General features: G+C 44.0%; 1 protein-coding gene across 1 annotated transcript; it reads left to right on the forward strand.

Annotated features, from left to right (window-relative positions):
* The first annotated feature begins 21,990 nt into the window (after positions 1-21,990).
* On the forward strand, positions 21,991-26,147 carry LOC127294778 (protein HEAT STRESS TOLERANT DWD 1). The gene is made up of 13 exons (XM_051324669.2): positions 21,991-22,144; positions 22,245-22,307; positions 22,446-22,552; positions 22,638-22,716; positions 23,231-23,410; positions 23,520-23,618; positions 23,890-24,058; positions 24,209-24,312; positions 24,401-24,540; positions 24,636-24,708; positions 25,342-25,454; positions 25,541-25,658; positions 25,818-26,147. Exons 1-13 carry the CDS (start codon positions 22,100-22,102, stop codon positions 25,968-25,970), a joined length of 1,443 nt encoding a protein of 480 aa, XP_051180629.1. The 5' UTR covers positions 21,991-22,099; the 3' UTR covers positions 25,971-26,147.
* Positions 26,148-26,995: the final 848 nt, after the last annotated feature.

A 26,995-nucleotide genomic window follows, 5' to 3' on the forward strand; every position in this document is an offset into this window, starting at 1 on the left:
GTATCAGCCTGCGAAAGCAGTCAAGGGACAAGCGTTGGCCGATCTCATAGCTGAGCGGATTAATACTAATATAGCAGCACTATCTGTACGTGCATGGGCTATGTTCTTCGATGGATCGGCTTGTGATGACGGTTGTGGCATCGGCATTTTGCTCGTGTCGCCTCGGGGGGCGAATTATTCCTTCTCCATCAGGCTATCTACCCCTTGCACTAACAATGTCGCTGAGTATGAGGCAGTACGCAGGGGAATGGAGTTGCTTTTGGAGGCCGGGACAGAAGCGGTGGAACTTTTTGGAGACTCGAAGTTGGTGATCTCCCAGCTCACGGATGAGTACAAGTGCGAGAGTGAGTCACTCTTCCCATATTGGATGGAATGCCGCAAGCTGATGACGAAATTTCGGTACATCAACTTCAATTGGGTCCCAAGATCTCAAAATACCGAGGCCAACGATCTCGCACAGATGGCGTCAGGCTATAAGGATATACCAGACGGGTCAGAAGTTCAGGTGCAGTTCCTAGAACAAGATGACTGGAGAGCCGATATCTTCAATTACTTGAAAGATTCGGCTCGGGGGCACCTAAACGGATAAGATACAAGGCCATGAAATATGTCCTTATAGGAGATGACATGTTTTACAGGACGTTGGAAGGCTTACTGCTCAAGTGCCTGGGACCAACTGAGTCTAATCGGCTCCTACATGAGGTGCATGAAGGCGCCTGTGGAACTCACCAATCGGCTCATAAGATGAAGTGGCTGATCAGGCGATCAGGGTTTTATTGGCCCACCATGCTTGAGATTGCTTCAAGTACTACAAGGGATGCCAAGCGTGTCAGATGTTCGGGAAGATTCAGATGGTACCCGCATCAGCAATGAATCCCATCATCAAGCCTTGGCCATTCCGAGGTTGGGGCATGGATATGATCGGCAAGATCCATCCTGCGTCGAGCAAAGGCCACGAGTGGATCCTGGCCATTACAGATTACTTCACCAAATGGGTGGAGGCCGTCCCTATGAAGAAGGTAAAATCAGAGGATGTTATCAAATTTGTGAAAGAACACGTCATTCATAGGTTCGGGATTCCTCAAACCATCACGACCGATGGAGGTTCGGTCTTCATCTCTAAAGAATTCAGAAAATTCTGTGATGAAATGGGAATTAAACTGATCCGGTCATCTCCATACAATGCCCAAGCCAACGGGCAAGCTGAAGCGTCCAACCAGAGCCTGATCAAGCTGATTAAGAGGAAAATTGACGAGAATCCTAGGGTTTGGCATGAGACATTGTCAGAAGCTTTGTGGGCCTATCGCATGTCATGCCATGGAGCTATAAAAACTTCGCCATACCAGCTCGTCTATGGGCAGGAAGCCGTATTGCCTTGGGAAATTACGGCTGGATCAAGACGTGTCACATTTCAGAATGACTTGACAGCTGAAGAATATGCAGCTCTGATGAGTGATACTATTGAGGATGCAACGGAACTTAGACTTTGGTCGTTGGAGAAGATTAAAGAGAACAAAGCCAGGGTAGCTTGTGCATACAATAAGAAGGTGAGACCAAAGGAGTTCCAAGTTGGTGATCTAGTATGGGAAGCAGTATTGCCATTAGGAACCAAGGATAAAGCATATGGCAAATGGTCTCCTAATTGGCACGGTCCATACAAAGTCGTCCAGGTTTTGAAGGGTAATGCATACATGCTGGAGCAGTTGGACGGCGCTAAGTTCCCAGCAGCTGTCAATGGTCAGCACCTCAAGAAATATTTCCCAAGCATGTGGGACGATGGGCAGTAAAACATGGGGGCCGATTCATAAAATCGGCCAGTAAAAAAAAATTTATGCAAATCACAGCCGATGCAAAGACATCGACTTTAGAATAATGAAAAAGCCGATGCGTTGCCATCGACTCTAGACAGAACAAGCTCAATTGAGCAGGTTAACAGATCAGTTTCAAGCCAGAGCCCATGGCATTTGAGATGAATCTGTGCATTTGAAATTTGAGGATGGCGTGGACGCGGATGAGATCTGTTTGACCGTGTGAATAGGCAATTGTTTGGCCTCAAGTTGTGTTTATGGTGCGAGCCAATGCTCTGCCATCGGCTCTTTGTGCAGCAACTTCGCTTGACAGTCGGCGAAATTGACGAGAAAGCAAGATTAATAGAGGAATATTTTCTTCATGAATAAAGGAGAATTCTTACAAGGAAAGATCCGATTGCTCAAGGGAGGAAGAGCAAAAGAAGGTCTATTGACCAGTATGCTACTACTAGGCCTATACTAGTAGGTCCTATTCTACAGGCCATCGCTGCCCTCGTCGTCGTCGGAGCTCTCATCGGCGCTGCTGCCGGCGGGCTCCTCGTCACTGCTCCAGCGGCCCCCTTTGGGGGCCTCCTCATCTTCATCATCGTCGTCGTCATCGTCGTCGTCCGACCCGGCGCGGAAACGCTTCGTCGGCGGGTAATCCTCGAGGGAGTCGTCGTCGTCATCTTCCCCCTCCTCTTCCTCGGAGGGGGTGTAATCGTCCCAGGAGAACAAATCGTCCTCGCTCTCCAATTCCAGTTCCCCATCGGCGAGGAACTGGAGTTCTTCTTCTCCGCTGGTCAAGGACTTGTCGTCCTCGGACCAGACGGAGGAGGCGTGGTCCTCCTGGTCCCACTCCTCTGGGGCGCGCTCGTCGTGCGCCGCCATCTGAGCCGCCATCGGATCCCACTCTGGCGTGGGTTCGCGGGAGGAGGAGGAGGAGGAGGAGAAGGACTGGGAGGAGAGATCCGACGAGGCGGAGGAGGAAGAGGAGGAAGACATTGCTCTGAGATTGGGGTTTCTTGGTGCCGATGGCCAGAACAGAGCAAGGGGATGAAGTGGCGAAATTGTTTGGAGCGGTTAAATAAAAGGGGATATAGTGGAGATTCAATGCCACAGCAGTTTCCGAGGAAGTGGTGCCCAAAGAAAAAAAACAACGGTCAAATCACGCGGAGAAGTTGAGAAGACGAGGCATCATGATGAAGGCTACTGCGACGGTTTTGCTCTGCCACGACATGACCCGACGAACAAAAAGCAGAGTGATTTTGGAATTATTAATTCCAAAACCAGGGGGGCATGTGTTATCACCAGAATTTGACTGGATTAGAGGTGGGCCGCGTTCAAGATTGGGCTTGAAGAATATACATGGAAGATATACATGAAGCGGCCTTGTACACGAAGTTTGGGCGAGTTTGCCCTTGTATCTGTAAATATAGTAGGATACGTGTCGGTTAGTTAGAATTTGGCTCGTAGACGGTTGGGATTATTCCCACGTTAGAAAGTCTACGGACTATAAATATGTATCTAGGGTTATTGAGAAAAACAACAATCACGTTCATCACAAACCAATCTAGGCGCATCGCCAACCCCTTTGTTTCGAGGGTTTCTTCCGGGTAAGCATCATGCTGCCTAGATCGCATCTTGCGATCTAGGCAGTATACGTTTATTCATTGTTCATGCGTTGCTCGTGCTGAAGCCTTGTTGATGGCGAGCAACGTAGTTATCATAGATGTGTTAGGGTTAGCATTGTTTCATCGTGTCACATGCTTCCGTCCATGCAACCCTTAGACGTCTAGCCGCCTTTACACCTATCTTAGGTGTAAGGGCGGCACCTTGCTTGATCATTGTTTAGTAGATCCGATCCGTTATGATTGCTCCTTGTTCTTCAAGGATTAGTTTAATATCTGCATAGTTAGGCCTTGCAAACGGGTTGAAGGATCCAGTAGCACGTAGGGTGTAGTTTGCTAGCCCTAGATAAGATGTTCCGGGGATCAACTTCATGTTGGTTTTTAGGCCTTGTCTAGGGTTGGTTTATTATCACCGTGCGTGGCTGCCAGGCTCAATCACGCGTAGGATGTTCCAATTATGCGGTGAAAACCCTAAATCGTCGTAGGTCATTTTAGCTATATATCGATCAAGCAGGACCACCATGTGATCGTAGACCTCATACGAACCATGGGTGGATCGGCTCCTTGAGCCGATTCACAGGACAACCTGAGAGCCGATCGAGGCTCGTATTTAATGTTTACGTGTATGCCATGCAGGAAGCTAAGCGAAGCAAATCCATCACCTTCCTGATCAGGTATAGATCAGGTGGCACGCCCTTGCACCAGCATCGGGACGTGCGTGCCAGGAGCTTTGCGGGCCATCGCTCGGAGGGACCAGGGCCAGCCGCAGCCCTAGGTTGTTCCCGGCTCTTTGTGTTGCCAGCCGTTGCTCGCCGGTGGGTTTCGGACGCCAACAATAATATCACCATCTACATCTTTATACTTTTGCATTTCACATAGTTCAACAAAATTATTGAGATGGGCAGCAGCATCATCAGAACTAACACCAGAAAATTGCTCTCGCATAACAAGATTCAGTAAAGCAGGTTTAATTTCAAAGAATTCTGCTGTGGTAGCAGGTGGAGCAATAGGTGTGCATAAGAAATCATTATTATTTGTGGTTGTGAAGTCACACAACTTAGTATTTTCAGGAGTACCCATTTTAGCAATAGTAAATAAAGCAAACTAGATAAAGTAAATGCAAGTACCTAATTTTTTTGTGTTTTTGATATAGCAAACAAGATAGCAAATAAAGTAAAACTAGCAACTAATTTTTTTGTATTTTGATATAATGCAGCAAACAAAGTACTAAATAAAATAAAGCAAGACAAAAACAAAGTAAAGAGATTGGAGGTGGAGACTCCCCTTGCAGCGTGTCTTGATCTCCCCGGCAACGGCGCTAGAAAAAGAGCTTGATACGCGTACAGCACGCGTCCGTTGGGAACCCCAAGAGGAAGGTGTGATGCGTACAGCGGCAAGTTTTCCCTCAGTACGAAACCAAAGTTTATCGAACCAGTAGGAGCCAAGAAGCACGTTGAAGGTTGATGGCGGCGGGATGTAGTGCGGCGCAACACCAGGGATTCCGGCGCCAACGTGGAACCTGCACAACACAACCAAAGTACTTTGCCCCAACGAAACAGTGAGGTTGTCAATCTCACCGGCTTGCTGTAACAAAGGATTAGATGTATAGTGTGGATGATGATTGTTTGCAGAGAACAGTAGAACAATTGCAGTAGATTGTATTTCAGATGTAAAGAATGGACCAGGGTCCACAGTTCACTAGAGGTATCTCTCCCATAAGATAAATAGCATGTTGGGTGAACAAATTACAGTTGGGCAATTGACAAATAGAGAGGGCATGACCATGCACATACATGATATGATGAGTATTGTGAGATTTAATTGGGCATTACGACAAAGTACATAGACCGCTATCCAGCATGCATCTATGCCTAAAAAGTCCACCTTCAGGTTATCATCCGAACCCCTTCCAGTATTAAGTTGAAAACAACAGACAATTGCATTAAGTATGGTGCGTAATGTAATCAATAACTACATCCTCGGACATAGCATCAATGTTTTATCCCTAGTGGCAACAGTACATCCATAACCTTAGAGGTTTCTGTCACTCCCCCAGATTCACGGAGACATGAACCCACTATCGAGCATAAATACCCCCTCTTGGAGTTACTAGCAAAAACTTGGCCAGAGCCTCTACTAATAACGGAGAGCATGCAAGATCATAAACAACACATAGATATAAATTGATAATCAACATAACATAGTATTCTCTATTCATCGGATCCCAACAAACACAACATATAGCATTACAGATAGATGATCTTGATCATGTTCGGCAGCTCACAAGATCCGACAATGAAGCACATAAGGAGAAGACAACCATCTAGCTACTGCTATGGACCCATAGTCCAGGGGTAGACTACTCACTCATCACTCCGGAGGCGACCATGGCGGTGTAGAGTCCTCCGGGAGATGAATCCCCTCTCCGGCAAGGTGCCGGAGGCGATCTCCTGAATCCCCCGAGATGGGATTGGCGGCGGCAGCATCTCTGGAAGGTTTTCCGTATCGTGGCTCTCGGTACTGGGGGTTTCGCGACGAAGGCTATTTGTAGGCGGAAGGGCAGGTCAAGGGGCGTCACGAGGGGCCCAGATGACAGGCCGGTGCGGCCAAGGGCTGGGCCGCGCCGCCCTATCGTCTGGCCAACTCGTGGCCCCACTTCGTTAGCTCTCCGGTCTTCTGGAAGCTTCGTGTGAAAATAAGCCCCTGGGAGTTGATTTCGTCCAATTCCGAGAATATTTCCTTACTAGGATTTCTGAAACCAAAAACAGCAGAAAACGGCAACTGGCTCTTCGGCATCTCGTTAATAGGTTAGTTCCAGAAAATGCATAAATATGACATAAAGTATGCATAAAACATGTAGATATTATCAATAATGTGGCATGGAACATAAGAAATTATCGATACGTCGGAGACGTATCACTAATCTTCTTCAAAAAGATGTACCTTTTGTTTTTGATGATGATTGTAAGGAAGCTTTTGAAACTCTAAAGAAAGTCTTAACAACTGCTCCTATAGTTGAACCTCCTGATTGGAATTTACCTTTTGAAATTATGTGTGATGCTAGTGATTTTGCTGTAGGCGTTGTTCTTGGACAGCGAGTGGATAAAAAATTGAATGTTATTCATTATGCTAGTAAAACCCTTGATGTTGCTCAAAGAAATTATGCTACTACTGAGAAAGAATTGTTGGCTGTAGTCTTTGCTTGTGATAAGTTTAGATCTTATATTGTTGATTCAAAAGTTACAATTCATACTGATCATGCTGCAATCAGATACCTCATGCAAAAGAAAGATGCTAAGCCAAGGCTTATTAGATGGGTGCTTCTATTGCAAGAATTTGATTTGCATATTGTTGATAGGAAAGGTGCTGATAATCCTGTTGCTGATAATTTGTCTAGATTGGAAAATATTGCTTATGATCCTGTTCCTGTTAATGATAGTTTTCCAAATGAACAATTGGCTGTAATAAAGGTGAGCTCGCAAGATAGTCCTTGGTATGCTGATTATGCTAACTTTATTGTTTCCAAACTTGCCTCCAACCTTTTCAGCTCAGCAAAGGAGGAAATTCTTTTATGACTTGAGGCACTATTTTTGGGATGACCCACACTTATATAAAGAAGGAGTGGATGGTATTCTGCGAAGATGTGTTCCCGAATATGAACAGCAAGAGATATTGAGTAAATGTCATGGTAGTGCTTATGGAGGACATCACGCCAGAGATAGAACCGCGCAAAAGGTTCCACAATCAGGTTTTTATTGGCCAACTCTCTTCAAAGATGCAAGGAAGTTTATTTTATCTTGTGATGAATGTCAAAGGGTTGGTAATATCTCCAGACGCAATGAAATGCCTATGAATTATACTCTTGTTATTGAACCATTCGATTGTTGGGGATTTGACTTCATGGGACCTTTTCCCTCTTCAGAAGGTAACACTCATATACTTGTTGCTGTTGATTATGTTACTAAATGGGTGGAAGCCATACCTACAAAAAATGCTGATGGTGAGACCTCTTTAAGAATGCTTTTAGATATTATTTTTCCTCGATTTGGAGTTCCTAGATATATTATGACTGATGGAGGTTCTCATTTTATTCATGGTGGTTTTTGGAAAACTCTTGCCAAATATGGTATTAATCATAGAATTGCTTCTGCCTATCATCCTCAAACTAGTGGGCAAGTAGAACTATCAAATAGAGAAATTAAATCTATCTTGCAAAAGACTGTTAATAAAACTAGAAAGAATTGGGCTAGTAAATTGAAGGAAGCACTATGGGCTTATAGAACTGCTTATAAAAATCCCATAGGAATGTCACCTTATAAAATGGTTTATGGAAAAGCTTGTCATTTACCTTTAGAACTAGAGCACAAAGCTTATTGGGCTGTAAGAGAACTAAATAAAGATCCTAAACTAGCCGGTAAGAAAAGATTGCTACAATTGAGTTCCCTAGATGAATGGAGAAGTGAAGCTTATGAAAATGCTAAACTCTTTAAAGAGAAAGTTAAGAAATGGCATGATAGAAGAATTATCAAAAGAGAATTTAATATTGGGGATAAAGTCCTATTGTATCGGTCTCGTCTCAGACTCTTTGCAGGGAAATTACTCTCGAAATGGGAAGGACCATATGTCGTTGAGGAGGTGTATCGTTCAGGAGCAATTAAAATTAGCTCTCTCCAAGGCAACGCCACACAAGTGGTGAATGGACAAAGACTCAAGCATTATATCTCAGGTGATTCTTATAATGTAGATGTTGATGTTATTCGAGTGGAAACACCGGAGGCTTTCATCAAAGGTCAAATTGACAGTCCGCCAGAACTCGACTTTGAATAGGTATTAGTACTGGTAATAAAAAAGTTCGCGATTTACTTTCCGAACAATATTTTTGCTGTTTTTGGAAAATATGAAAAATTACGAGATCGAAACGGAGTGGAGGAGAGGCACGAGGGCGTGCCCCCATAGGCCGGCGTGGGCCCCAGCCTGGCCATGCCGCCCTATGAGTTGGCCGTCTCGTCGCCCCTCTCCGACTCTGGTTCAATCTGCTACTTTCCTTATGCCGTAAAAATTCCTGCTATATAATCCCCCGGACCCCTGGAGGTCCGTATATCGTTTTCTCGACGTGTTTTGTTTCGAGCTGTTTCTGCCAGGATCTATTTTCAATCTAGGAGCACCATGGCCTCCAACAACAAGGGCAAGGGGCTTTCGGAGGAAGAAGTGAAGAGGGCGTCGTCAAAACAAGAGCAACAAGCCGTTGGGAGTAAGCAAATCTTGGTGGGATCTATTGACACTCGACGTTCTTTCTCTCATAACTTGCAGGGACCCTTACCACCTGCTCTTAGCCTCGACTCTTTCCCTGTGTTGGAAGAAGCTCTACGGGCTACCGATGAGTTTTGTGATCAATACCGTGCTCTAAGAAGAGAAGTGGAGATACTTCAGGAGGAGAATTACCGACTCCGTAGAATGCTGGAATATTACTCGATTCCCATCACAAGGCCGCCACCGCCAACTTCAGATAACAATGAATCTCTTCGAGTCTTAGTGCAGAACTGCCAAACTGAGAAGCTGAAGCTGGAGGAGATCTGTAAGAATCGCGGGAAGAATTCATCACCACCATCGCCGAAGGAGTAATTCATCATCGGTATTGGCATCCCCTTGGTTTGTTCCAAGCTTGGGGGAGTGCCGCGGTATCACATCATCACTATCTTTTACTTTTTACTATCAAGTAGTGTCATATCATGAGTAGGGAAGTTATCATATAAGATGGGTTGCAGTGTGGAAGTATCTCTCCTTTAGTTGGTTGTCTATGTATCCCTTGGTGTGAGTTATCGTTATGGAATATTAATGAGAAGTCTTATCATTTACATATTGCACATCTTATTTTAGTTTGCAATCCCTATTATATGATTGATCTTGTTATTAGTATTGGTATCACTTTGGGAGCATTGAATAAATCTATTTGGTTTTGGCAAACTTAACATTGGAAAATAGCAATAACACTTTGAGGTTTAAGTAGAAAAGAGAAATACATGTAGTTGTTTCGTTGACTCCCTTTCTTGTTAGCTCATAGCTTATTATTCTGAAGTTAAAATTGTTTGTGCTTACAAGAAAGATGCATGATTGTTTCTATCACATGTATATTTGTTTGTTTCCCTCAACTCTTGTGCTTGCTAATTAACCTTGCTAGCCAAAAACCTGTACTGAGAAGGAATGCTTCTCGTGCATCCAAACCTTAACCCAAACCTATGCCATTTGTGTCCACCATAACTACCTACTACATGGTATTTCCTGCCATTCCAAGTAAATACTTCGTGTGCTACCTTTAAATGATTCAAAATTTACTATCTCTTATTTGTGTCAATGTTTTATAGCTCATGAGGAAGTATGTGGTGTTTTATCTTTCAATCTTGTTGGGCAACTTTCACCAATGGACTAGTGGCTTCATCCACTTATCCAATAACTTTGCAAAAAGAGCTGGCAATGGGATTCCCAGTCCCAAATTAATTAACTTTCATAATTCTATAAATAGACACTCCTCCATGGTATGTGATTGTTGGAAGGCACCCGAGGATTCGGTTAGCCATGGCTTGAGAAAGCAAAGGTTGGGAGGAGTGTCACCTAAATAAAACTACAATAAAAAGGCACTCCTTCATGGTATGAGATTGTTGGCAGGCACCCGAGGATTCGGTTAGCCGTGGTTTGTGAAAGCAAAGGTTGGGAGGAGTGCCAACCTAAAATAAAAATTTATGGGAGCCACTCTTCGAGAGTTTGTCTGGCAAGGGGGTTAGAGTACCCGCTACCAGTCGTTGACAAAAACAAACACTTCTCAAAATGTTACTTTTACTCTCTTTATATGATTTCAAAACTGAAAAAGCTCTAGCACATGATTTAATCCCTGCTTCCCTCTGAGAAGGGCCTGTCTTTTACTTTATATTGAGTCAGTAAACCTATTTCCCTCCATCTTAAGCAAGCATTTGAGTTGTTGTGATCAAACCATCTATATTGTGATTTACTTCATCATGTCTTTTACTCTTCTTTGTTAGTTCAAGTTTTATCTGAATGAATATAGCTTTGAAAAGTTATCAATGATTATGAGGATATTATTATGATTGAGTATGCAAGTTGTGCCATATAAACTTTAACATGAGAGCACTGCTCGATAGATAAGTATAACCTGTTAATTGTTCTCTGACCAAGAACGAAGTTTGCCATCACCAATTATGATTTCTTATGCACTTTTATTTGTGATTACCTTATACTTGTTTCAAGTTGAATTATATGAGGAAGTTGTTTACTAGAATGTCTTGTGTGAATGAATACGATGCTTGTTGTCCGTATTTTATTTATCGACTCTTCACTCCATAAACATGTGGTCCTGTTTACCGAGTTCAGTTTCGCTTGGGGACAAGCGAAGTCTAAGCTTGGGGGGGGGGGGGGAGTTGATACGTCCAATTTGCATCACTATTTTATATCATAATTTGCTGTTATTCATTGATATATTTCATATTTCGAGATGATACTTATGTTATTTCATCTATTTTGCATGTTTCATGATTATTGGAGGATCGCGCACCGGAGTCAGGATTCTGCTGGAAAAAGCACCGTCAGAATGCAATATTTCGGAAGATCAACAATTGACGGAATTTATATGAAAAATCCTATTTTTCCAGAAGACGACGAGAGCCAGAAGGAGGAGCCGAGGAGGGCCGCCATGGGCCCACCTCATAGGCCGGCGCGGGCCCTGTCCTAGCCGCGCCGCCCTGTGAGGAGGGGGCCCACAGCCCCCTCTGGCCTCCTCTCCTTCGCGTATTTCTTCGTCCCGAAAGCCTAAGCTCCAGGGGATAGTCGCGAAGAGACACAGCCGCCTCTGCGGGGCGGAGAACACCAGAGAGAAAAGAGCTCTCTGCCAGGCTGAGATCCACCGGGGAAATTCCCTCCCGGAGGGGGAAATCGACGCCATCGTCACCGTCATCGAGCTGAACATCATCTCCATCACCATCATCATCATCTTCATCATCATCACCTCCGTCTCCACCGCTGCACATCGTCACCGCTGTAACAATTCCGGTTGGATCTTGATTGTTTGATAGGGGAAACTCTCCAGGTGTTGATTTCTACTTGTTATTGATGCTATTGAGTGAAACCGTTGAACCAAGGTTTATGTTCAGATTGTTATTCACCATCATATCACCTCTGATCATGTTCCATATGATGTCTCATGAGTAGTTCGTTTAGTTCTTGAGGACATGAGTGAAGTCTAAATGTTAGTAGTGAAGTATGGTTGAGTAATATTCAATGTTATGATATTTAAGTTGTGGTGTTATTCTTCTAGTGGTGTCATGTGAACGTCGACTACATGACACTTCACCTTTATGGGCCTAGGGGAATGCATCTTGTACTCGTTTGCCAATTGCGGGGTTGCCGGAGTGACAGAAACCTGAACCCCTGTTGGTATACCGATGCAGGAGGGATAGCAGGATCTCAGAGTTTAAGGTTGTGGTTAGATTTATCTTAATTACTTTCTTGTAGTTGCAGATGCTTGCAAGGGGTATAATCACAAGTATGTATTAGTCCTAGGAAGGGCGGTACATTAGCATAGGTTCACCCACACAACACTTATCAAAACAATGAAGATTAATTAGCCGTATGTAGCGAAAGCACTAGACTAAAATCCCGTGTGTCCTCGAGAACGTTTGGTCATTATAAGTAAACAAACCGGCTTGTCCTTTGAGCTAAAAAGGATTGGGCCACTCGCTGCAATTGTTACTCTCGCACTTTACTTACTCGTACTTTATTCATCTGCTACATCAAAACCCCCTGAATACTTGTCTGTGAGTATTTACAGTGAATCCTTCATCGAAACTGCTTGTCAACACCTTCTGCTCCTCGTTGGGATCGACATTCTTACTTATCGAAAGTACTACGATACACCCCCTATACTTGTGGGTCATCAGTCCTCGTGGTCGTTCTCTTCTTCTTCGGCGGCGATCTCGCGCTCGAAGTAGTCAACGTCGGCGAGGTAGGCAGCGCGGCACCGCGCATCGAACTCCCACGCCCCGAAGGAAATCCAGTTGTAGGAGTTTAGCGCGTACACCGGATCCCCCCGCAGATCCGGCGGCAAGATCGCGCGGCGGCGCCGCACCTCGTCGCGCCGCTCTCGGCCCGAGCGCGGCACGGGGGGGACCGGCACGCGCCGCGAGTTCAGGTACCAGCCCCCTCCCGGCAAGTTCGCGTCCGGCCATGGTAACGGCCGGTTTTCCTCCCATAGCTGCCGAGCGAGGTCAACGCGGACGTACCGGCCGACCTGTGCTTTCTTGCCGGAACGCAAGCCGCTAGCCTCCTGGTCGTTCTTCGTCTTCCGGAACGGCCAGCATTTCTTCCCCATGGCGTCCGCGTGGTGGCTACTGTGGGATTTTGCCAATGGTTTTGGTCGGGGAAATGGGCGCCGGCAGCGTCCCTTTAAGGCCATCTCGCTTTCAATGGCCTGCCAGTGCAACGCCTACTAGCTGCGCACGCTCGCGGAAGCCGAGGCACGCCATTAACGCGGCCCCTGCAAAGGCTGCAGCGCGCCGCCCAGAAGTAATACCGCGGAAGACGAAGCAGTTGTGCCGCTGCCAGGCGGGCCCGGTGGGGAAGCGAGCGGACACTTTGCGCGTCCGCCGAGCGTCCGCCGAGACGCAAACCTGGCACATATTTGGGCCAGGTTTGCGTCTCCGCGGACAGCCCGGTCACTTTGCGTCGGCCCGTCGTGACCTTGTGGGTCGCGACGCCAGACGCCACGGCGGCGGGTGCCTGCTGCAGCTCCGAGGCGTGCGCCCTCGTGCTGAGTCCCTGCGACGGGCCGACGGGCCGACAGGCGGCGACTCGCGACGGGGGGAGGGGCGGCGGGGTTGGCTGCGGGGCGGCAGCGTCGGTGGGGCGGCGGCTGCGCTCGTGGGAGTTCTTTCAGCGTTTTCTATCGAGATGTAATCTCTCAATCCGATCTGATTCAGATTTTTTTTGGATCACTGATTAAAACGTCCGTTCCCAATTGTCATATCATTATAGAACTTACAAAAAAATTATCACAGATTTAATCAACGTCATAAAAAAGTAATAGACGGAACTAAAATTCGATTAGACGGAGCCAAAGTTCCTTGTCAATCACCGTAAAAGAGCTCTTCAAATATATCTCTCTTCAGGTGATCTATATCATCAACACTCGACAGATGCTTGAATTCAAGCTATTCGAAGATTGCAAACAGATTTTGAATAATTGCGTGAGTCATCTAGGGTAAGAGTTGAAAGGGCTGAAGCGGAGTCAGGGAGAGTGAGATGATGCTCTCTTGCTCTTACTGAGATCTGTAGCGGCCAACTCGTGGCCCGGCGGCATATTTCTTGCTCTGTGGTCGTGTAGGTACCCACTGCACTGGTCACATGGCCAGGTGAAAACCAGTAAAATTGTGTGCTATGCCATTGGTTTTCGAGTCTACTCTCTCGTTGTGAGCTATGATGAGATTTATGCATTTGGGTTTTGTGCGGATGGAGTCAGTTATTTATTTATTTTTTAGGAAAAGGCAGTCAAATCTGCCGTCCGATTAGATAGAAAGAGTGATATGCACATAATGACCTAGTTTATAAGAAAAATCGGGTCCAAAAATCATACATTGCCCGGTTTATAAGGAAAATCGAGACGAAAAACCGCACAAGCGAGGAGTCCCGTCATCTGACGCAGGCACCCAAGCAACAAACACACCTCCAGATCCGGGGCCGCCGCCCCGACGTACCAACCAGAACGACCTTCGCATATGTGGTGGTATTGTTGCTCCGTGATATTGTTGCTGTTATTTCCGTGATCTGTGGTGGGGTACAGCAGCCTATCACGTAATCAAGTATACAATGATGTACACAGCTACTAGCAGGTTCCCCCGTGTGTCGCTCCCTAGGGTGACACCGGGGCAGGTCCGATCGCGCCGCCGCCAAGACTTCCGCTCCGCCAGCCTCTCCCGCCGCCGCTGCCGCCGGCCCTTGCCGCGGTGGCGGCAGACCCAGTCGCCGAAGGAGGTTGGGATGGAGGTCGCCGGGATGCTGGCTGATACGTCTCAAACGTATCTATAATTTCTTATGTTCCATGCTAGTTTTATGACAATACTCACATGTTTTATATACACTTTATATCATTTTGATGCATTTTCCGGCACTAACCTATTAACAAGATACCGAAGCGCCAGTTCCTGTTTTCTGCTGTTTTTGGTTTCAGAAATCCTACACAGGAAATATTCTCGGAGTTGGACGAAACAAAAGCCCACGGTCTTATTTTCCACGGAGCCTTCTAAAAGACCGAAGAGGAGACGAAGATGGGCGACGAGGCGGCCACACCATAGGGGGGCGCGACCCCACCCCTGGACGCGCCGGGTGGGCCCCTCGAGTGTCCCCGACTCTGCCCCTTCGTCTATATAATCCTTCCGTCGCGGAAACCCTAGTACCGAGAGCCACGATACGAGAAAAGTTACTGAGACGCCGCCGCCGTCAACCCCATCTCGGGGGTTTTGAAGATCGCCTCCGGCACCCTGCCGGAGAGGGGAATCATCACCGGAGGGCTCTACATCACCATGCCCGCCTCCGGACTGATGCGTGAGTAGTTCATCCTTGAACTATGGGTCCATAGCAGTAGCTAGATGGTTGTCTTCTCCTCTTGTGCTATCATGTTTAGATCTTGTGAGCTGCCTATCATGATCAAGATCATCTAATTGTAATGCTACATGTTGTGTTTGTTGGGATCCGATGAATATGGAATACTATGTCAAGTTGATTATCGATCTATCATATATGTGTTGTTTATGATCTTGCATGCTCTCCGTTGCTAGTAGAGGCTCTGATCAAGTTGATACTTGTAACTCCAAGAGGGAGTATTTATGCTAGATAGTGGGTTCATGCCTCCATTGAATCTGGGACAGTAACAGAAAGTTCTAAGGTTATGGATGTGCTATTGCCACTAGGGATAAAACATCAATGCTTTGTCTAAGGATATTTGTATTGTTACATTACGCACAGTACTTAATGCAATTGTCTGTTGTTTGCAACTTAATACTGGAAGGGGTGCGGATGCTAACCCGAAGGTGGACTTTTTAGGCATAGATGCATGCTGGATAGCGGTCTATGTTCTTTGTCGTAATGCCCTAAGTAAATCTCATAGTAGTCATCATGATATGTATGTGCATTGTTATGCCCTCTCTATTTGTCAATTTCCCAACTATAATTTGTTCACCCAACATGCTATTTATCTTATTGGAGAGACACCACTAGTAAACTGTGGACCCCGGTCCATTCTTTTACATCTGAAATACAACCTACTGCAATCATTGTTCTCTGTTGTTCTTTGCAAACAAACATCATTCTCCACACCATACATTTAATCCTTTGTTTACAGCAAGCCGGTGAGATTGAAAACTTCACTGTTAAGTTGGGGCAAAGTATTTTGATTGTGTTGTGCAGGTTCCACGTTGGCGCCGGAATCTCTGGTGTTGCGATGCACTACACTCCTTCACCAACAACCTTCACGTGGCTTTCATCTCCTACTGGTTCGATAACCTTGGTTTCTTACTGAGGGAAAAATTTGCTGCTGTGCGCATCACACCTTCCTCTTGGGGTTCCCAACGGACGTGTGCATCACGCGCCATCACTGGTCATGGCTGCTAGGGCGGTTGTGGCCGGACTTTCTTCGTGCAGTAAGGCTCCCTGCATGTAAGTCTACCTATGCATGTAAGTCTGGATTTGGCTTGATGTTGATTTCCGGAAGGCTCCGCTTGCTTGTTCCTGGAGTCTTACCTTTCATGGGCCTCGTAATAGCAGTCTTGCCTTTCATGGTGAAAATCCAAGGTCTGGCCTTAATTGGTTGTGTCTGGCAATGGTCTTGTTGAAGACATTTTTTTGAGAGCGGAGACTATCTCCAGGGTGAAAACCTAAGATCTTTTGATCGGACGACGACGGCGCTTGTGCATTGTTCCCTTCTTGAAGGCGTCGCTTGCTTGCGGGGAGACTGGATTTCAGGTGTTGCCTTGGTGGGGGTTGTACTGTTGTGGCTATGACTAGAGTACCATAGCGGGACTTTTAGTTTTTAGTTTTTTTTTTTTTTTGGCTGTGTGCATCCGTATTACCATTAGGGTACTGCGTTGTTGCAGAGGCTAAGTGTAATTGGTATCTATTGATATTAATATATTTTTTTATCGAAAAAATGATATACACAGTAGATCAAGTCATGTACTAAAAGTGCTAATGGCACATAGCACCAGAGACTTGGTAGTGTTCTAAAAGAAACTCAACAGCTGCTTCTTCACATCCCAAGTATAGTAGATGAGACGGATTCTCTGAATAACTTGACCGTGATTGGCATGGCCTGCGTGTTGTCCAGTTTTGTTTGAATCAACTGGTATGAGTTCTATCAGCAGTACTATGACTTCCCGAATCAGTTTTGCATGAACCAGCAGCCAACTGCCAACTTCGTCGATTGATCGACATCTAGTTATTAGGCGCAAAGGGCTTGAAGTGAGTTGGAGCAGTGCTTGGGATCAAGATGTCAGTGGTAAAGAAATGTTTCAGTATTCTGAAGTTGCCTACATGTTTGAACAGTGAAGCCTGAAGGCTTAAATTGAGCATGCCACTGCATACAAGCTTACGCTTTGCAGAGTAACATTTTGCCACTAAACTGTATGCATGCTGCTGCGAAGAGAGCTGAAGCAGAGAGGAGGCATGAAGCGGACCACAGCGTCCCTGAACTTCTTAAGTGCTGAGGAGGTTAAGTGGCACGAGCAACAACGACCGCCCGATATGCAGGCGGGAGGAGGTTAAATCGATTACAGAGTACAAGTTTCATCATTTCCTGCTATATTTCTCATTTAACAAAGCATCATCATTTGCTAATAATAGCATGTATTGAAATGAAAAAATTACAATAACCTCATCCCCTCAACCAAAAAATTGTTATCATGAATGGCTAGTGAAGGGTGATAACTGACAATCTACCAAAATGATCACCAAAACTACTGATATTTCTCTACATGATCACCCTGCTAGCTAGTATCTTGTATGGCCCTGCTTCCACAAGGGCCCTTCGTGTCATTCTTATCACACTTGTGTGCTCTCCTTGCATTCTGGATCACCCTGTTTCCATTGTGCACTATCTGAATTCCTGCGATGGCTCTTTGCATTAGGCGCCACCTGGATTCTGGAAATGACTCAGAACTGCAGAGTTGAACCCTATGCCAAACGGAACCATGTGGTGTTCAACGAGGATCAACTGTGAAAAGAAGGCAAGCTTTTTAAGAGAAAACATCAGAGTAAAGCATAAGCATTCAAAGACACCAACAAAGACTAACACTAACTGTGTTGCGTGAACTACAAAAGATACTAGAAAAGAAACCCCGAAATGCGAATCGAGCCAGGGATCGTCAGAAGGGAGAGGAACTATACCGGGTGTAGCTTCATTGTGTTATGAAGATATATTAAGTTCTGTAGTACCAAATCCATATAATATGATAATATATCTTCATACATGTATTGCGTTGTTGCAGAGGCCGTGTGTAATTGATATCTTTTGATATTAATATATTCTCTTTATCGAAAAATGTGTGTGTAATATGTTTGATTTTTTTACATAAGCATTCTTGAGAGCTACATGACTCCAACAGGAATATTCAAGGATAAATACCACGTAGAAATAAATTCTAAATGGTAAGGGCATGTGCTGAAAATGACTACTCACGTCTACACTTTTATCATTTTTGTGTGTAGTTTAGAATATAAATTATTTGAAATTAACATTTTACACGTTTGTGGGATATATCATTGGCAATATGCGAATTTGTCCATGATAAATATTTATACTCCATTCTATAATTGTATTATTAGTTGTGTGGTTTGTAAACAACACCGTGTCCCTAGTATGCCCCTACTAGACTTGTCTGTTGATTAATGATGGTTAAGGTTTCCTAACCATAGACATGTGTTGTCAATTAGCAACGGGGTAATGTCATTAGGAGAATGAGATGGTGGACTAGACCTAACTAAGAGAAACAATTAGATCGTGTCAATGTTTAAATTATTGTAGCTTTCTAATGTTAAATATATCAATTCTTAGACCATGAGATTATGTTACTCCCTATTACGAGAAGAATACTTTGAGGGCATCAAACGTCACTTTGTAATGGGTGTTTATCGAAGTGTCTTTTGGTATCTCAGAAAGTACTTGTTGTGTGTTATGTGAAGAGTGAGATTTGTCCATCCGTGTAACAGATAGATATACTGAGGGCTCGCTTAGGTAACTCACGTTTTATACCGCTTGCAAGAATGTGAATAATGAGTTATCCATAAGTGAAATATGTGTTACAAGACGAGTAAAGGGTACTTGTTGTGAATGAGATTGAACTAGGTATAGTGATACCTATGATTGAATCTCGGGAAAGTAAAATATCGCGAGGTAATGGGAATGGAATGGGATTATTTGAATCCTTAACATCGTGGTTCAACCGATAAATATCTTCATGGAATGTGTGGGAGTCATCATGGCCATCGAGGTTCCACTGTTGATTATTGATCATAGAAGTGGCCTCGATCATGACCACATATTCCCACACCCGTAGGGTCATACACTTAAGGCCCAACATCAATAGGGTAGTTATGGAATATTATATATGGTGAGACAAAATATTCGAGTCTCAGATGAGATTCTGAACATCTCGAAGAGCTTCGGAATGGTTCGTAGAATGAGATTCGTATATGAGAAGTCATTTTTAGGGTTTCGGAAAAAATCGGATTTTCCCGGTATTATATCGAAAGGGTCTAGAAGGTTCCGGAAGGGCCAACAATGGGACCCACACTCTCGGGAGGAATGCAAGGGATCAAGAGGAAGCGGTCTAGCCTACACGGGCTAGGTTCACGAGCCCTCAAGGGCCCAAGTCGGCAAGCCCAAGAGAAACCCAAATTATGGGAGGTGGGCAATCGTGGGAGGGGTGGTGACGAGGGATTAACTCGTCAATGCCTACAGATTGTAGACTTAGGGTTTTGTAAGAAGTAGAGGGCAAGTATATCTCGAAGCTTCAGCCAAACAAAGGTGCTCAACTAAAGATTATGGTGGCTAGAGTTACAATGATTTCGATCCCTTCTTCTCCCCTCGTCTTCCCCTTTATATAGGAGCCGAAGCCGAGACTTTCCGTGTCGTACAAGTTACAAACTGTTTGAGTCATGTTGGGCCTTTCCTATATTGCTACAAGCTTTCTATTACAACTCTACTTTCCTTATCCGAAGATCCTTAACCTTCTGGGCCTCCAAAGCATCGGGTCCATGGGCTTCATACTTTCTTATAGAGCCAAGGTACTTTATTCGGCATGCATGTTAGGCATACCTATGTCGGGTGGACTCTTCCCCTTCCCTCTCTGGCCTCACTCTAAGAGACTTTGAGGGGGCCAAGGCATTGGGGGGTCAGGTGTCCCCTTAATGGGCTCCCCTTCGGAGGGGGAGGGGCATTAAGGTGGGATGCACCTATTTAATGAAATAAAATATTTTTAATATTAATTCATTTAATTATTATATAATACATATTATTTAATTCCTAATGATCTGAGATACCTCTCGAACCACTCCGAACATCCTTCGGATTCTCCCAAAAACCTTCTGGTTCTCTCTTCTCCGTTCTCCGGTGTTTCCAACGAATAAAAAAAACATTTCTAAGCATTGCCAAACCCTTAATTATGTTACCCTACGGTTCGGGAACACTACATGTCTGATCGAGATGCCTCTCCGATCAATGAGCATTAGCGAGACCTGGATGCCCATAATGACTCATGTGCAGTCCACTAATATACACAAGTCGTTGAACCATAAACGTTGAGTCCTATTCCCGATAATCCCCAAGTGCTGGGATCATCGTAGTACAATTTGTTAAGTATTTGGCTGTCGAACCCACGGAGAGCTGTGAAGGTAACTATCTATTCTATAGATCCCTCTAAACCACTTATATGACCCTTCGTTCAAAGCAGTGGATTGGAGTTTGTGTAAAGTGGATTCTACTAGGAACTAGAAAACTGTAAAATATTGAAAATAATTGTAGGAAGTAAAACTAGTGGAAGTAAAGTAAAAGTTGTGAGGTGAAGTGGAGTAAGGTGAAGTAACTCAAGAGAGTAATCGGCCAGGCAAATTGCTGTTTCATTTGTGTTTGATTTGTCCACGCAATTTAACTCGAGGTACAAACATATCTTCCGTGTATCTGCATATAATACATGAAAATGTAGTAACTTTTTTTTGTCTTGAATAACCAAATAATATATTTTAGTGTGACTACTAAAAATCACAATCACCTGATAAACATATCCATATATAATACATTCAGTCGTATCCGAGGTATTTATGTTCACTTCACCCATCGAACTTGGATTTAAGACTTGCAACATGGTCTATCCGTCTTGGCTATAATGCATGATAGTAAGTGCAGAGATGGTGTATTTTCGATCCAATTGACGCATTGGGGTTTCCACATTGTTCTTTTAATTGTTCTTGATGTTTTCGAGAAATTTAGGGATTTGTGGACATGTCTCTCACACACTAGTTTGTTATTTTTTCTTTCAATTTGAATATTCCTGGAGTACTGGAGCATATCTAGGACTTCGCCTGGTTCGGGGAACACGACGACCACGACGTCCACGCCATGTGTTGTGATTGCATCGACATGCCTGTTATGTAGATGGCAACGACCATAGGTTCCTAATGTGCAGTCGCGAGGCTGAGGGCGAAGCATGCATGCTTGTTAGTACAGTGGCATGGTCCTCCGCACCCATTCGAGCTCTAGCACGGCGAGATCCATGATAACCAGCGACGAAGGGAGGTCGAGTACACCCGCAACCTGGAACCGTCAATCCCAGAAATGCAGGCTCAGGCGGATGATCGCGTGAGCCATATTAGGGAGGCTTGTCGTGAACTTATATCCCCTATATTTATAAAATAAAAAGTACGTTTAGTAACGCAACCGAAAACAACAGCTGAAGTACGTAGATAATTACTATTGTTAGTTGGGGGCCTATCGCCTGGCCGTGTGCGCCTCCGTGTGGGCCACTCCCGAAAACGGCTCAATAACTGCGATCGTTCTTTGTTTTCATTTCAAATGTTTTGAAAATTAAACAATTTCTATTTCTAAAATCTGAACTTTCTTGAAAAATAAATATTTTCAAAATCAGAACATTTTTCAACATTGAACATTTTTAAATAGTGAACATTTTCAATTTGTAAATTTTTTCGTTTGACATTTTTTTAATATCTTTTAAATTTGAACACTTTTGAAAATTTTGAAGATCCCACAATACTGTCGCAAAAACCGAAAATATCATACAGAAAACAGCAAAACCACAAAACCAAAAAAATGAAACTCAGAAAAAATAAAAAGAAAACTGTTGGGAAACTGGTCCCAACTTGATAGTGGACCGGTCCAACTACACCGCGCGCGGGCAGAACAGTCCCGACCTAACAAAGTGCCCTGAGGGTCCACGCGGCTTGCGGCCCGGCCCATCTAAGCGGAAGCTCCCGTCCTTCCTTAAAACCCTGGGCTGGAGCTGAGTAGCTGCCGCCGCCGATTAATTCCCCGCCGCCTCGCCTCCAACTCCGACCGCCACCGCCTAGCCGCTCCCCTCTCTCCCTATCCGCAGACCGCGCACCGTCGGCGGACTCATGGGTCGCACAATCAAGAAGAAGTCCAAGTCGAAGAAGACCAAGGCACGCGAGTCCGCGGTGGCTTTTTGTTCATCTTCTCATCCATTATCCTATCTTCATATCCCTAATTTCCGTGTTTTTTGGCCGGTGTTTGCTTTGTCAGGCGTCCAAGAAAACCGAGGCTTCATCTTCTGCTAGCCCTGCGGTGGCTTCTGGTCCAGCAAAGGTGAGGGAGCACTAAGAGATGAGTAGCTCATACCAATACAAGTCTATTTATTTTTAATATCTCTTCTTATGGTAAGAATGATGTTGAGAAGCGTGTATGTGGACTTACACTTCAATCAATGGTGGATTTTGTTGGTAGGTATGGCAACCAGGCGTAGATGAACTAGAGGAGGGGGAGGAGCTCCAGTTTGATCCCGAGGCTTACAACTATCTCCGAGGTTTTAGTACCGGATGGCCATGCTTGAGGTAAAACTTAAATTCTCCGCAGCGGGCATTGTAATTTCAGACTAAATGAATTGCTCTGTTGTCAACGATTCCCTTCCCATTGTAGCTTTGATGTTGTGCGCGACCAACTTGGGCTTGTCCGATCAGAGTTCCCACACACATTATATGGCGTTGCCGGAACTCAGGTTTGCCTTCTATCTTTATACCTTTTTCAAAGAAAATTAGACATAGAAAATATTACTCCGTGTTCTACTACATCTACTTCAGTTCATCCTGTGTCATGAGTTTCTTTGATGCTTACCTCTTTGCATGAGTTTCTTATTCAGTTATTAAGATGGAATGTCATACAACTGCCAATGTTTAGTACACATGAACCATATCTGAAACACGTGAACCATATCTGAAACTTAGTTGGAATGCTATGGTTCTTGTTTCATGGTTATTTGTGTTACTACTTCAACATGTAAGGCTTAGATGTGGTTTGTTCAAGTTTAACAATCAAATTCAACTAGCATATCGATCTTATGCTGGACTTTTGCTCTTGAAGAAATAACATTGATATAAATGGAATCTCAACTAATTAGTCCATGACAAGAAACTTTGATACTTGTCTACCATCTATGTTTCACCTTTTCAACCAATATGTTTCCATGGACTTTGTCTATCTGAATTAAGGGCTAGGCTTCATCACTTTTTCAGGCTGAAAAGGCTGCATGGAATTATGTTGCCGTTTTCAAGCTTTCCAACATCCAGGGGAAGAAGCGGGAACCCATACCATCTTCAAAACTTGATGCTGACAGTGATATGGATAGTGACAACAGCAGTGATGATGATGAAGAAGAAGAGGAAATCAATGAAGATATAAAACCCATCCTACAGGCATGTATTTTTCTCCAAGTGCATGACTCCAGATTTGCTTTGACATCAATTGTTCTATTCCACAATTCAGTGCTCCATTTTTTTGATGTATCAATGTTGTATGTACCAGCTTAAAAAGGTGGCCCATGCAGGGGGTGTAAACCGAATACGCTCAATGACTCAACAACCACACATATGTGCTACATGGGGAGACACAGGTCATGTTCAGGTACTTTATTTTGGCCCTCTTTCCCTTCTACTTACTCATGGTTAGCCCACTCATCATTTTAGGTCAATCATCAGCCCTATTTAGCAAGGAACATTTAGTATAATCTGTGCACACTATTTCTTAGGAGCACAGCGCTCCACAACATAACTCCATCTCATTTGTGAATCTTATTTCCCTCTCAAAAACTCGACAGGGAAAATAATGTAGTGATCCGACTACTTCTTTGTGTAGTACTTATTATTAAATGTGTCATCCTTTTCTACATATGCAGGTGTGGGACTTCAAACCCTTCCTTAATTCACTAGCAGATTCAGGACCTGTTGCACACAAAGAAGAGGACATAATCCATAATCATGTACCTTTGAAAGTATTTAGTGGCCATAAAGACGAAGGCTACGCTATTGATTGGAGTCCACATGTTACTGGGAGACTTGTTTCTGGTATGAAATAGATATATTCCATTTTAGAATGTTTGCCCTCCGCTACCGTGGCTTGAATTTTACATGTTGCGCTTGCCGTCATGTACTCATAGATGCAGTGTCATTAATTTGGTATATATTCTAGACCAATTTACTGATTCTTCGACACAGGTGATTGCAACAAGTCCATTCACCTCTGGGAGCCATCTTCGAACACTTGGGAAGTAGATACACAACCTTTTGTTGGACACTCAGCCAGCGTTGAGGATCTGCAGGCACGTTACTGAATGATGTATCATATGTCAAATCCTATGTGTTCTCAAAATGTTTATTGTCTCAAATATTATGATTATATTCTTGCAGTGGAGTCCCACAGAAGCCAACATTTTTGCCTCTTGTTCAGTAGATGGAAAGATATGTATTTGGGATATCAGGACAGGGAAGCAGCCTGCTATTTCTGTGAAGGCCCACAATGCTGATGTGAACGTTATCTCCTGGAATCGGTAAATTTAGTAGGGTTTTTTATATTCTTGAGCAGTTGAGCACTACCATTTCTTCCAATACAATATTGTATTTATGTTGTGAAATCCATTACCAGGCTTGCTAGCTGTATGATAGCTTCAGGATGTGATGATGGCAGTTTCACAATTCGTGATCTTAGATTAATCAAGGTACCTTCATCTTGACGAAGTAACGTTCTCTATGCTTGTTTGCTTCAGACTATCCACTTAAAATGGTGTTTTTCTCTGATTTGTGTTCTCGTTATTTACTTTTGATTTAGGCTTCTGTTTGCCTGTCTATGTACTCAATATTCAGAAAGGAAAATAGAAGTGGAGTGGCATTTTGAATATAATAGAAGACGGGTAAAATGGCATTTTGAATAAAATAGAAGACGGGTAAAACAGCATGTTGAATAAAATAGAATACGAGTAAAACTTCTGTTGATGAAAATGTGGCATCTCTTTGCTGCTAGAATTATCAATGTGATTTGTTGCTTGATACTATTCTTACTATTTGTGTATACAGCGCACGTGCCAAAACCAGTGCAGCTAGACTACCAGCTGGTAGTTGTTCTATTGTCAATTTTTGGTCTTAGTAAATATATATAGATATGTTTACTACTCCCTCTGTCCTGAATGACACGTTATAGGGTATAAATACATGCGAATTTAGACAAATCTGCGACATCTAACTCGGGGCAGAGGGAGTACAAATAATAGCTTCTTTTGTTATATGTGCAATCACTTGAGAATGATATATTCACATAAACTCTTTTTCCATTGTGTTTCTATTGTATTTGGTAGGCTGACTCATTGGTAGCACATTTTGAGTACCACAAGCACCCGATTACATCTGTGGAATGGAGTCCACATGAAGCATCAACATTGGCTGTATCATGTGCTGATCATCAACTCACGTAGCTGCCCCTCCCTCTTTCCATCCCATCGTTCTATGCTTCTTAAATTCTTTTGCTGCGTGACATCCTAAATTGTTTGCCTTCAGAGTTTGGGATCTTTCATTGGAAAAAGATGCAGAAGAGGAAGCTGAATTCAGAGCTAAGATGAAGGAGCAGGCAAATGCTCCTGAAGATTTGCCTCCACAACTTCTCTTTGTTCATCAGGTATTCTATCAAATTTCTTCTGAAAAATTTGCATAAGACGGCTTTAACTTCCAGTTTTTAAATCTTTAATGGCTGAAGTATTATTCATGTTAAAACAACATTGGCAACATTGTTTGCTGTAAAGTAGCAAGTACATATGATCATTTTCTATGTGTGCAGGGCCAGAAAGATTTGAAAGAATTGCACTGGCACCCACAGATACCCGGGATGATCCTGTCGACAGCAGCTGATGGCTTCAACGTGCTGATGCCTAGCAACATAGATACAACCATAGCTGGGGCCGAGACACCTACTGTAGCGCCTCCTGGCTAATCCAAGGTTTATGAAATCCATGAACTGAATATGCAACTAGAGTGATATGGCAAGCATCTGTTTTCAACATTGTGTATTCAAGATATTTTTATCTCTTTTATTGACGCAACTATCTCAGTTTTATGTAATATTATGGTCTTTAGTTTGAAGATAATCAGTAACTCTGGATGATACCCACCCCCTTGCCTCACCCAAATGGAGTTTTCGTTATCTGATAATTTAGTTACTCAGTGGTTTCTTATAATTTAGCTGGATATACGTCTGCTAAGAAGAGTTATGCCCTGTCCGGCCTGTTGCCCCAGAGCTTTAAACTTTAATTGGGGATCTCAGACAAAAAAAAAACCACTGGTTATCTTTGGCAACACTGAGCTTGGAATCATTTAAATTTGAAAAACCATTTTCAAAGATAAGAAAACTGAAAAAAACCTTTCCTTTCATTGTACATGCCCTTACACTGAGCTTGTTATGTAAGAACTTAGTACTCATATTTTATTTGATGTATCGATTATTCTACTAAGGGAACGTGTCCCACAAACTAACTCCCCACACCATCAGTGAAACCTATTCTTGCTGAATAAAAGCCTGAATTTAGAGTTATCCGCCCTTCTGAACTGGTACAAACAAAATCGGGTTTTAGACCCTAGGCTTGGTTTTAATAGCGTGCTACCAAACTTGTGTTTCAGCCAAACTCATGCCATGGCCCACCGAAGTCCTTCGGAAAATTTGTGTAGGTTCAGAGCATCTTCAGCCGCGTCCCCTATGCATCTCCCAAAGGTATTTGAGACGCGCCGGATAAAATTTTATTCCCAAGTGACGGTGCAGTTTCCGCAGAGGCGCAGCGAAGCGTCTCGTCGCGTCTAGCTCTCCATGTCGGCGTTAATGAGCGCTACCGCTCCACCGCCTCCCTGCCTATAAAAAGAGCGCTCTCGCATCGTTTCTCACACACAAACCCTAGCGCCTCTCTCCTTAACCCTAGCCGCCACCATCTCAAGACTCGACGCCATGGCTGGTAGAGGCAGAGGCCG

The sequence above is a fragment of the Lolium perenne genome, chromosome 4 (assembly GCF_019359855.2).
Source record: "Lolium perenne isolate Kyuss_39 chromosome 4, Kyuss_2.0, whole genome shotgun sequence".
NCBI lineage: Eukaryota > Viridiplantae > Streptophyta > Magnoliopsida > Poales > Poaceae > Lolium > Lolium perenne.

What these genes read in the sequence shown, in the direction of transcription:
- LOC127294778 (XM_051324669.2), top strand. Translation starts at nt 22,100, where the DNA reads ATGGGTCGCACAATCAAGAAGAAGTCCAAGTCGAAGAAGACCAAG. An exon ending in GAGACACAGGTCATGTTCAG is followed by an intron (nt 23,619 to 23,889) that starts GTACTTTATTTT and finishes CTACATATGCAG; the next exon opens with GTGTGGGACTTCAAACCCTT. An exon ending in CCAGCGTTGAGGATCTGCAG is followed by an intron (nt 24,313 to 24,400) that starts GCACGTTACTGA and finishes ATATTCTTGCAG; the next exon opens with TGGAGTCCCACAGAAGCCAA.